Here is a 13371-nt window from a genome sequence, read left to right on the forward strand (position 1 = left end):
TTTTTTTCAGAAGTCCAATAAATATTCTGATAAACAAATTCTCATGATTTAGAAATGCAAATGAGACTACACTTGGATTTTTTTTTTTTTTTTTTTTTGTGTGTGTGTTTAAGAAAGTGTTTATTAACTATGAGGATCGAGAGAAGAAATCTAACAAACTTTCTTTTTAGTGTAGTAGAATTAAAGAGACAAAACTTAATTAAGAGATGTTTGTTATCAAATCTTGAATAAGAGAACCAAAATATGCATATGATGAACCACCCTCCAGTACCGTCGATCTGCTCTTCTCACTCATCTTTTTCACTTTCGCCCTCACCAAATCATCCTCCATCAGCCGTCTTATCCCACTTTCTATCTCCTCCGCCGGTACCACAACTGATTCTGCCATAGGGATAAACGAATCCTTTTTATAATCCAATTTGATTTCCACCGACAATCCTAGCTCCACTACCATTTCAAACGCATTGATCTGCTGCTCAGCATACATAGGCCATGTTGCCACTGGCACACCGAACCACAAACTCTCCAACAATGAGTTCCACCCACAGTGGGACACGAACCCTCCAACTGCACGGTGACCCAGTACCGCCACCTGTGTGGCCCAACCAATGACTTTCCCTATTCCAACTGTTCGCTCTAAAAATCCTTCCGGCAAAACCACTCTAAAATCCTCGTACTCTATCGTGACACGAGATGTTTTATCTGGCGGAGGCTTGCGTAACGACCACACGAAACGCACACCACTCTGCTCTAAAGCACGTGCTATCTCCTTCACTTGAACCTCATCAAAACTACCCATACTCCCAAAACACAAGAACACAACCGACGAAGGCGGTTGGTTATCCAACCACTTGATGACGTCATCCTCCAATGGTTTTCTACCACCTGTACCACCTTCTAGGTTGAGTATGGGTCCCACTGGATACACCGGTGGGATGGTGTTGTCAGCAGACAACGACTCAATTGCATGTGTTTCCACTTCCAAAAACGAATTAACAATTATTGCTTTGACCTCTCTCATTCTCCGCGCGGCTGACAAAACAAATTCTACAGTCTCTCTGGTCTGGAACACGGTCGGAAAGACCTTCGTGGGCATCGGTTTGACTAACGTTGGAACGGTTATTTCGGTGTCCGAGTGGCTCAACTCAACAACGTCTTGGTTTTGCTCATCGTTGAGTGTCTGGATAAAGAATTTAAATCCAAGAAAAGCAGCATTAGAAGTGAAGAACACATAGGTTGGAACATCAAACTCGTTAGCCACATCTATCATGCAAGTACAAAACATGTCTATCACAAACCCTGCAACCTGACCCGAACCCGTTTGGCTTATCATGTCAGCCACGATGTTTTTAACATATTTGCAATGACTTTTGATGAACTCATTGAAAGAAGCCAAGGGACCTTTTGAGTCACTCGGTGGCGCAATTTCTTGTTGAGGGAGTTCAACGAAAGATATTCGATCCGTGTTGTTTTTAGCTAACGATTCGATGTAAGTGGTGATAGTCGAGCCAGAATCGGAGCTAGGAGGCTTGATGACTAGGACGGTTATGGAAAAACGTTGATCTCGATTCACAAATAACTTTGCGATCTCGATTGTTGACATGATATGACCAAGGCCAGGGGCTGGGATGAACACTAGCGTTGCAACCATATTTGCCATTTTTGTTGTGGTTAATGAGTTTGGTTTCGTTTGGTTTGGTTGGAGGATATGTTTGAAGATATTAGATATCTAGCATTGGTTATAAAGTTGAGACAAGTTTTGGTGATGTTATGCCTGATGTCATTGTATCTAGTGGATCATGTTGATTGTTGTAGAATCTTATCGTCTAGAGGTTGTACAAAGATTGTATCCTCAGATGTCAGCATCGGTGTAACAAAGACAAACTTATTAAGTACACTGGGACCTGTTTTCACATGACAACTGTTGTGAGACTGGAGGGGATGGGGGCCGTCCCCATGCCCGGCTTGTGCTCGCCGCCCCGTCTTCCCCACCCCCTGCTCCGGCGCCGGGCCAGGCCCGTCATCTCCGGCCGCTGGAAGACGGACTCGACGCCCCTCACTCCCACACACATAGCTATACATACATACATATATATATAAAGGGGGTTCATCCCCCACCTTCTAGGTCCATCCCCTTTAAGCCCCCGCTTACTTGGCGGTGAGGTGACGGCCCATTCTCTTGGGGATGAGGCTCTCCATACCCTCCAGTCTGAGTGGTTAAAGGGGCTTGGATGAGGTATAGTACGGCAAAGCAGGATTTTGTTAAAAAAAAAAGACATTAGTTTTAAACTTTAATCATCTCCGGTTATTAGTCATTGAAGTTAAGGTGTTACTTTCCTTGAGGTCAAGGGTTCAAGCCTCGTCAAAGATGGATTTGGTCTGTAATAATCTCACCTAGACCTGTAATAATCTCACCAATTGATGTAAAACTTGCCTCGAAACGGTGCTCCAAACGATGAAAACGGCGCTTCGATTCGGGTGTTTAAATTTCCAAATAACCAAAATCAAGTCACTTGGAGCACCATTTCGAAGTAAGTTTTACATCAATGGACTCGTATCATCGTTCTGATCAAAAGCCCTAAAAAATATGTTTGTAATTTGGAAAAATGCTTAACTCCGTTAAGTTTTTTTAACGAGGGACCATTGTAGGAAAAATAGGTGAAAGGTGAGACTGGTGGGGGGAATATTCTGAGGTGGGATTATTAATGGTCAATAAGGTCTAGGTGAGAGATTATTACAGGCCAATTCCCCTTGAAGTTAAGGTGTTACTTTCCTTGAGGTCAAGGGTTCAAGCCTCGTCAAAATGGATTTGGTGTGATTTAAGTTGTTAAAAAAAGTAAATATACTTATTAAAGATTTTTTTTTTTTTTTTTTTGCAAAGTTGGTAATCTATAGCTTTTTTTAGATCACAGGTTGCGGTTGTGTTCGGCATGTAGTGTAACTGTGTAACTATTTTTGGCTTCTACGTGCTCACTTAATGAACCCATTGGCGTAAACCCTTTGGCAAAGGCAAAACGTTTATGAACAATTAGGCTTGAAAGTCTTGAGTTTAAGTCTAAGAGATGATAGAATTAAAGAAATTCAACGTTCTAAAAAACTAAAATAAATAAATATAAGAACTCAATGAAAAGTAGATGGTTAGCTACATTAATTATTTGAATTAAATGCCATCCCACACCAACTTAAATGGCTAAAGTCCAAAGGGTTAAGTTAGATCATGTGTAGTGGTGAGATTATGTAGTTTTTTTTTTTTTTTTTTTTTTTTTTTTTTTTTTTTTTTGACACATGGTATACGCGTAAGCATGTGATGAAAATGGGGTAAAATGGTGTAATAGGAATGTATGTGAAATTAGTGGGTTTGAAATTGAAAAAAAAATTAATTGGTGGAGAATTACCCCAATAATCAAATTCCTCGTATCTCTTAAACCAACCTCGTGGTTTAAACCACATACGGAATCAAGTTTTGGTAACCCACATCTCATGGTTTAAACCACATGTGGAATCAAATTTTGGCAAGCACATAGGAGAAGAGTGATGTTCAACATGTGGTTTGCTTGTGCTTTGTCATTCCACGATACCACTACAGTTGGCCTTAATTGTAATTATGAAAAATGTTAAAAATGGTTTATGATAATGTGTATATCTCACTGATTGATTACAATATACAATGTACAAGAATAAATAAGTAGAATACTCCACAAATCAAGGAGAAGATTTTTACCAAAAATCAAGTAGATGGACTCACTATTAAATACTATATTTACAATGTGATTGCATCGATTACGTTGGGCTATTACACCCCCCCCCCCCTCCAATCGAACAGGTGGGGAGCTGACACGTAACATGGTACGAAACCGTCCAAAGAGCGGTATGGTCAAACTTTTTTGTGAAGATATCGGCCACCTGGAGACCGGTAGAAGCAAATTTTGTGTATAACTGACCAAAGGACACTAGCTCGCAAACAAAATGATAGCCGGTGTCGATGTGCTTGGCCCGTTTATATGACACCAGATTCTGGCTTAAGAAGATTGCACTTTTGTTGTCACATAGAAGTATAGGGCGATAAGGAGGAAGGGCATGATGTTCGTGAAGAAGGTGTGTAAGCCAGATGATCTCAACTATTGTATTTGTCATAGCCATATATTTTTTATTCACAGCTTAATCTGGATACCGTGGGTTGTTTCTTAACACTCCAAAATACAAGGTTTCCTCCGAGGTAAATGGAATACCCATATGTAGAACGACGTGTTCTATGCACCGAGCCCAATCCGCATCAGAGTAGCCAATGAGATTAGTTGTAACGGGTCTATCGAGTGTTAAGCCAAAGGAAATTGTTCCTATAACATATCGCAAAATGCGTTTGACAGACTGAAAATGAGACGTAATGGGTGACTGAAGATATTGACTAGCTTGATTAACGGCTTAATAGAGATCCGATTGGGTGATGATAAGATATTGAAGGGCACCAACCAAGGATCTGTAAAGGGTGGGGTCATGAAATGGAACGCCTTTATCCGACAGACCACCCCAAGATAAGATATTAAAAGCATACTTTGCTTGACTTAAAAATAGGCCCGAGTCCGTATGAGTGACTTCAAGCCCAAGGAAATAACTTAGAGCAACATCAACGGTTTGTCTGTTGCCCAAGTCCGCAGAGCGGGCCACCCCCCAACCAGACTTCCCTTGTTGTAGGACTTTGACCTATGCGGTCCACTTTGCTTGAGCGAACATGGTTGGTCTGAAATGGTGGGGACCACCCACTCACAAACGTATATATATATATATAGGGTAAAGTTCATGCGAGAACCACCTTTATTGCGAGAACCGCGAGAACCAATGTGAACACAACCTAAAATAGCTAAAAAAACCTAACCCCCACCCCCCCCCCCCAAAAAAAAAAAAAAACCTAAACCCCCCATGTAACACCCCGTGTTTCCGAAAGTCAAAGTCAAGAACTTTCAACATCAACACGCATAAGGCTCAGATATACTTCTTGATTGCCATGTCAGAAGTGGTAGTGACTGCGCAAGACTCGACCTAGTCCGGGTCGATGTCTTGGAGACCTAGACTATAGTTAGGACCCAATAGACCGACTCGTGCATGTCCATTTAGGGATTTTGTATGAGCCTATTGCTAATTTTCGCCATTCTCGCCTACACCACACTATCACCGCGCTCGAACTTTCAATAATGAGAAAGCGATTTAGTCAAGATTAGGTGTGAAAACCGCAAACTCTCGAGTAAATTGCTTGATCATTGCTGTTTTTATCAACTTATCAATTATCTTTTTATTATTTTTGACACACCAACTCTCTCCATTTCAAGTTTGAGGTGGAAAAATCTTTCAATCATTTGTGGAACAGTTTCACCTTTCATGCAAGCAAGCGAATCAAATTCTTTTTCAATAACGAACGCTTGTTTAACATGGAGAATTATACCAAACCAGGAGTGAAATCCATATTTTGATGAATAATCTCCTCTATTTTACTAAAATCAAGGGGAAGTTGTCAAGCCAGGGGTGAAACCCTAACCTTGACGGCTTGTCCATGGTTTTACCAAAACTCTCACCAAAGTCTCGACGGACTCCAACGACCCGAACTCACAGTATGACAAGAGGGATGTGCGCCGGATGCCCAAGAATCGAGGCAGAGGCTCTATCCTGAAAGTCAAAATGTGTACGACAGATCCTTGAGAATAGTCGAATCGCTTTGGGTAGTCAATGTCTAATAGCCACAGACAATCTATCTCTCGATTTTTACGTGTTTTGATTCTGAGCCCGCAACTGCTGACTCTGATGACTCGTTGATTTTATTTGTTTATATGTGTTTAACTGTTTATGTGTTTAAAATTTTGAAATTTACTCGATTTTTGCTCACACTTCGATCGACACACACAACCCGTGTTGCTTCTCTATCTCAAAACATTAACAAATCGTTGCTACCATAAGGAAACACCATACGTTATGTTGCTCGCTATGCTATACGCTCAACTTATGCCAATCGCAATCGAACAATCGCAGACTTTGAATGATAGGTTTCTGTATTCTGACTGCATCTAGTGACTAAATGCATATGTACATCTGTGCTTCTATGTATCTGTGCTCTACGTGCTTATGTGCTTGCGTGCTTATGTGCTTATGTGTTTACGTGTTTCTGTGATCGAGTGAATCTGTGATATGTGATTGGGTGAATGTGTTCCTGAGCTTTAGTAAGTAGTAGACGTGTGAGGTGAGATTCGAATACATTGGTTGAGTCCGGTGACGATGTCTGTTGCAGACAATGTCATCTGGATCCCGCCACCCACTTACTCGCCAAGAAAAGAGAGACAAACGTCTTGCTGCTATTATCGCCAAACAAGTAGCAAAAGCTGTCAGTGATGTCTACGGAAACGTCAGCAAATCATCTGAGGAGTCGAGAACCGAAGCTCCTAAAGCTACTCCTAAAACTGCCTTCAGCTTCAAGCAGTTTAAAGCTTGTGGGCCAAAAGAATTCACTGGCGAGGAAGGCCCTACAGCATTGCTCCAATGATTTGATTCCATTGAGGTTACTCTACGATAGAGCGGTTGCCCCGACGATCTTCGCACTCTCAACGCTACTGGCGTCTTCCAGTCCCGCGCACTAGACTGGTGGACGGCCGAAAGAAACAAGCGAGGAAACGATGCAGCTTACGGTCTATCGTGGGACGAACTCAAGGAGGTCATGCTGCAAGAATTATGTCCTCCTCATGAACGCCAGAAGTTGGAAGATGAATTCTGGCACATTAAGCAGAAGGATGGTGAAAACGCCGCTCTAACCGCTCGATTCAAGCAGCTCAGCATTATCTGCCCTGATCAGGTGAAGACTTCTGACATGGCAATCAAGAAGTATATCCGAGCCCTGCCTGACTGTGTTGCAGATTTCGTGCAAGCGACTAAGACTAAGACGATCGAGGAAACTTACCTACTGGCCGCTGAAATCAACGACAAGCGAGTCAAGGCCGGTGTCTGGGATAAAACCTTGAAGCACCTGCATCAAGCTACCGCCGCACCAACCGCTGACTCCACCGCCACCGCATCTCAGTCATCAAAGTCCTCACGCCGAAGGAAGAAGAACAATAATAGCAGCTCCAGCAACAAGAACTGCGCAGTCACTACCACTGCTGCTCCTCTCCAGGCCGTATCGGCCCAGCAGCCTCAGCAGCAACAACAAGCCGCACGCGCCAGAACTTTCAACATCAACACGCGTAAGGCTCAGACCGACAACAACATGGTCAATGGTACGTTCCTTGTGAATGGTATTTATGCATCGTGTTTATTTGATACTGGAGCCGATAACTGCTTTGTGTCGTTCGAATTTGAAAAGTTCCTTAGTCGTAAGCGCTCTTATCTGCCTTCGTCATTCGATGTTGAAGTCACTACTGGGAGAACCGTCGCCGTTAATTCTGTTCTTCGTGATTGTACTCTTGAGCTCAACAATCACATCTTCCCAATCAACCTTATTCCGATGCAGCTCGGAAGTTTCGACGTCATAATAGGCATGGACTTTCTTCATGAGAACCATGCCGAAGTGGTGTGCTTCGACAAGATGATTCGATTCTCGCTCGTGAATGGGGATTTACTGTGTGTCTCTGGCGAAACTGCTTCGAAAGGTCTCAAACTTATGTCCTGTGTCTAAGCTAGCAAGTATCTCCGCAAGGAATACAGATCTTTCTTGGCCAACATTGTAGTAGCGGAGAAGGAAAAGAAAAGGAAGACAGAAGTCAAAGACGTCCCAGTGGTCCGTGAATTTCCTTAGGTGTTCCCTGATGATCTTCCTGGACTACCACCAAGTCGTTATATCGACTTCCGTATCGACCTCATTTCTGGAGCCAACCCCGTTGCCAAAGCTCCTTACCGACTCGCGCCGTCCGAAATGCGTGAACTCTCAAATCAACTCCAGGAATTACTTGAGAAAGGCTTTATTCGCCCAAGCACCTCTCCTTGGGGTGCGCCAGTCCTCTTCGTTAAAAAGAAGGATGGGTCGTTCAGGATGTGCGTCGACTATCGGGAATTGAATAAGCTAACCATCAAGAACCGCTATCCCCTACCTCGCATCGACGATTTGTTTGACCAGCTGCAAGGTGCTACGTGTTTCTCGAAGATTGATCTCCGTTCAGGCTATCACCAGCTACGTATTCAAGAGGAAGATATACCCAAAACCGTTTTCCGCACTCGCTAAGGCCACTACGAGTTGGTTGTGATGCCTTTTGGCTTAACCAACGCACCCGTCGTCTTCATGGATCTGATGAATCGTGTGTGTAAACCGTATCTTGACCGTTTCACCATCGTGTTCATCGACGATGTCTTGATCTATTCCAAATCGAAAGCCGAACTCGTGCAACATCTACGTTTGGTTCTCGAACTACTCCAGGGGAATCAACTCTATGCCAAGTTCTCTACGTTCTGGTTGGAGGAGGTTCAGTTTCTAGGTCACGTAGTTAATAGTCAGGGTATCCATGTCGATCCCGCGAAGATTGAAGCAGTTAAGAGTTGGATTACGCCAAAGAACCCATCAGAAGTCTGTTCTTTTCTCGGACTAGCGGGCTATTATCGACGATTTATCGAAGGATTCTCAAAGATCGTTGTGCCGCTTACCGCCCTTACGCATAAAGACAAGCCTTTTGTTTGGGGAACTGAACAAGAGTCTGCTTTCCAAACCCTCAAGCATAAGCTTTGCAATAATCCTATTCTCACATTGCCCGATGGTAACGACGGTTTCATTGTCTATTGTGATGCTTACAACCTCGGCCTCAGTTGTGTTCTCATGCAACGAGACAAGGTTATAGCTTACACTTCTCGACAGCTCAAAATCCACGAGAAGAACTATACAACCCATGATCTCGAGCTAGGCGCAGTTGTTTTTGCGTTAAAGATTTGGCGACACTAACTGTATGGTACCAAGTGTACGATCTTCACTGATCATAGGAGCCTACAACATATCTTTGATCAGAAAGAACTTAATATGCGTCAACGCCGATGGGTAGAACTTCTCAATGATTACGACTGTGAGATTCGTTATCACCCAGGCAAAGCAAATGTCGTTGCCGACGCGCTCAGCAGACGGAGTTATTTGCTCAGCATTCGTAATACCCAAGCCCAATACGATCTCGAGACTCTCATCCGCGAAGCCCAGCACGCCTGTTTTAATGAACACACCTTGAAGAGGGAAAGAATCTATCACGATGGAGCTCAGCTTGTAAGCAAATCGAATGGGATTTTCTACTTTCTGGACCGAATTTGGATCCCTAAGCAGACCGAACTGCGAAAGATTTTGATGGACGAAGCCCACAAATCTCGGTATTCTATTCATCCCGGTGTCGATAAAATGTACCAGGATCTTCGTTACAAGTACTGGTGGCCGGGAATGAAAAGGGATATCGCTCTCTACGTTGGGAAGTGCCTGACTTGTGCAAGGGTCAAGGCTGAACATCAAAGGCCCTCTGGCTTACTCGAGCAACCCCCAATCCCTATATGGAAATGGGAGAGTATAGCTATGGACTTCATAACAAAACTTCCGCACACGTCATCAGGTCACGACAGCATTTGGGTTGTTGTTGATCGTTTAACCAAATCAGCCCACTTTCTGCTAATACGAGAAGACTACAAGTGGAACGATTAGCCCAAATCTACACCGACGTGATCATTTGTAATCATGGGACGCCTCGTGACATCATCTCTGACCGTGATGCTCGGTTTACCTCGCGATTGTGGGAAACGTTTCAAGCTGCTCTTGGTACTACGCTTAACCTGAGCACCGCATTCCATCCTCAAACCGACGGCCAGACTGAGAGAACGATTCGTACTCTTGAAGATATGCTCCGTTCGTGTGTCATAGACTTCGGTGGTAATTGGGACAAATACCTGCCGTTAGTCGAATTCTCGTATAACAACAGTTATTATACCAGCATCCAAATGGCACCATTCGAGGCTTTAAATGGAAGAAGATGTCGATCGCCTATTGTGTGGCACGAGACCGGTCACTCGCAATTAACCGGTCCTAAGCTATTGCAAGAAACGACTGACAAAGTCCTCCAAATTCGAGACAACTTTTTGAAAGCTCGGAGTAGACAGAAAAGTTATGCCGATAGAAGACGCAAGCCCTTTGAATTTGACGTTAGCGACTACGTACTCCTAAAGGTATCACCTTGGAAGGGTGTGGTCAGATTCGGCAAGAAAGGGAAACTAGCGCCTCGATATGTTGGACCCTTTGAGATTCTGGAAAGGATCGGAAAAGTCGCCTACAGACTCGAACTACCGGAGGAACTTAGTAACGTCCACCCGACTTTCCATGTGTCAAACCTCCGAAAGTGCCTGGATGAGCATGATTTAATTGTTCCGCTCGATGATCTCCAAATAAACGAAACACTGCACTTCGTGGAAAAGCCTGTTGAAATCATGGATCGCCAAACCAAGCAGCTCAGACGCTCGTGCATTCCTATCGTGAAAGTCCGATGGGAAGGAAAACGAGGCGCAAAGTTCACTTGAGAACTCGAAAGTGATATGAAGGCGAAGTACCCGCAGTTGTTTGATACGGCTTCGACCTAATTTCGGGACGAAATTCCCTAAACAAGGGGAGGCTGTAACACCCCGTGTTTTCGAAAGTCAAAGTCAAAGTCAAGATTAAAGTCAAAGTCAAAGTCAAGATTGAAGTCAAAGGAAGAAATATCGCTAATTGCGATCTGTCACTCCTTGCTCAATTACTGTTTTGACTTCTTTGACTATAGTTAGTCTATTTTATGTTTTTACGTTAGTTGTATTATGTGGAGTAATTAATTACGATCGAAGTAATCGAAGTATATTTCTCAATGCGAACCGCTTTACGACTGTGAATAATAGGAAGTAACAATGTGATAAAATTAATTAAACGCAAATCGAACTAATCTAATCATCATCGCGCTCGCAAACTCGAATATACGCATTTTGGGTTACTGTTATACGTGTGTGTGCCTTATGTGTTACTTGTGCGTGTTTATTTATGTTATGTGTGGTAATCAGTCGAATCGCAATCAAAACTTAATCGCAATCAAATCGCAACCGCAAACCGAATACAAACGAAGGATGATTGTATGTTAATATAGTAGTTGGGATTAAAAGTAATTTGATTAGGAAACTCTATCGTATTCTCATCAGCCGCAATCGAAATCGAAATATCAAAAATCATCACGCCGAACACTCGAATCAGGCAGCTGATCGGACTGCTGTCTGATCGGACAGGCTGTCCAATCGAGCTGCCTGGCCGATCGGCCAGCCTTTACCCCTTTTGGCATCCTATAAATACCCCTGTCATTGTCAAACTTTCTACTTTTGGAAACCTCTGTCTGACCAGCACGCTTAGCTCACTTTTTCTCAGATTTCTCTCGATTCCGGTAAGATTTCGTCCTAAATCTTGTACTTTCTTGATCTACACACACTCCTACACCTTTCTATCTTTCAAATCTTAACTTTTAACCGTGAAATCATCAAGATTCAAGTGTTCTAGGATGATGTCATCATGGGTTCTTGAAGAACTTCATGTTTTGGCCTCAATCCACCAAGAATAACTTGGATCTAACCTATTTCCACATAAACAAACAAAGATCCTTCACGGATCTAAACATATTCACGGTAAAAAGGGGTTGAAAGATGGTTTTCCAACTTTCTTTCAACTCTTTTACACTCAATACCTCCAAAACCGATAGAAACGGAGCTTGTGCCGACTTACTAACCATTTCGGTGGTTGTGTGACTCAAGATCCGGAATCTATCCACGAGGTTCACCGATTTCGGGTTAAACATGAAACATTGTCCCGAACCGTTCACTAATCAGATTTGGGTGATTCCTGTCTGATTAGGGGAACTAAGTAACGACGCGACTTCTGTTGTTTGACTCGTTGTCAAAATACTTCGATGTCACACCCCAATATTCCACGTATTACCGGTGGGGAGTATCGTGACGTAGTTGATATCATCATTGTCAACACACACAATAATATAGCACAGCGGAAGGCTGGGTAAATAAACTATTACAAACCATACTGTCTGTCGATGTTCGAATACAAGAAAATACAGACTGGAATGTAATAAGATCCACAGGTGGATCATAAAGTACAAAGAAACAAAAACTACAGACTCAGGGTATCTATGGGATTTGCAAGATCCTCTACAACACCCTATAGCTCCAGCCTATTTCGATAAGTACCTGTCAAATCAATCTTTAGGAAAATACGTCAGTATACACTGGTAAATACAATTTAACTGACTCGTTTTGAAAACATTTAAGAAAATTGGTTTAGATGCACAAGGCACAAATCTTTTATAACTTGGGACAATCTTATTAAAATCTTGTATACAGTTTTACATGCTTGTCATACATGTGGGGCCGGTTTGTAAGCCGGACATGATTAACTGACTCACCATTTATAGAACCCACAAAGGAGTTATCCCCAACTTGTGGGTAAATTAATATTTAGCATTTGCATCTGTCGGGTGCATGCCTGCACCCCGTGCATAGTCGTGGCCATTAATAACTTAAATGAGCCAAGGATATCCAGGACACGGTCGTTAACCCCCAAATGTTTATGTTATCAAACAATACAGATTAAAACGGGTTATGCGGATTTATTAAATCACAATCCGACATAATAATCCCATACCCGACCAAGCGGTATTAATATACCGTATCCCAAGCCCGTATAGGGAAAATAAGTTAAAAGTATTTACCTGATGTAGCAGTAAATTCCTAAGATTCTTGAAAGATACTTTTTACCGGAAGCTATAAATCTGTATAGAAGGTTTAATTATCTATTAGGATGCTAATGGGTCTTTACTTAAGTCGGAGACTTAGACCAACTAGCTAGAAAGAAACCTTACGGACCTAACCGGTAGATTAAACGGAGACCGGGATAGAATGTGATTTAGACCCGACAAGCTTGGATACTTGTATAATATGGGTAAACTAAATACATTCTGGAAAATGAGGTTTTAATAACTAGGTTAAGCCCGTTTCGACTATTTTACGTAAACTAGTCACGTAAACCGATCCGAACGCGTAAATGCGTAACGGGTAACCGGACAAACTATACACAGGTAATCATTATTATGCTCATAATATGTCAATATATCAGTAGTATACCAACATTTATGCCCAAAAAGCAATTTAAACCAAAATAAATCCTATAAGGGCATTTTGGCAATTTTGATGCTCATAAAAGAATTTATTTATAAAACTGAGTTCCAGGTCTGATTAGATTAGTAAAGACATGTATTTTATTAAGTTACATCAGTAGGATACTTAATATATGGAAAATATACCTTTTATAACCAATTATGCACCGTAGGGGCATTTTGGTAATTTTACATAGGCTTTTAGGGGTTAAAA

The 13371-nt window shown here is 42.4% G+C and overlaps 1 protein-coding gene across 1 annotated transcript; it reads right to left on the reverse strand.

Moving 5' to 3' along the window:
- Window positions 1-138: 138 nt before the first annotated feature.
- LOC110930926 (anthocyanidin 3-O-glucosyltransferase 2-like) lies at window positions 139-1749 on the reverse strand. Its single transcript, XM_022174314.2, has one exon. The coding sequence runs from the start codon at window positions 1658-1660 to the stop codon at window positions 200-202; it is 1461 nt and encodes a 486-aa protein (XP_022030006.1). The 5' UTR covers window positions 1661-1749; the 3' UTR covers window positions 139-199.
- Between the last annotated feature and the right edge of the window lie 11622 nt (window positions 1750-13371).

The sequence above is a fragment of the Helianthus annuus genome, chromosome 3 (genome assembly GCF_002127325.2).
Source record: "Helianthus annuus cultivar XRQ/B chromosome 3, HanXRQr2.0-SUNRISE, whole genome shotgun sequence".
Taxonomy (NCBI): domain Eukaryota; kingdom Viridiplantae; phylum Streptophyta; class Magnoliopsida; order Asterales; family Asteraceae; genus Helianthus; species Helianthus annuus.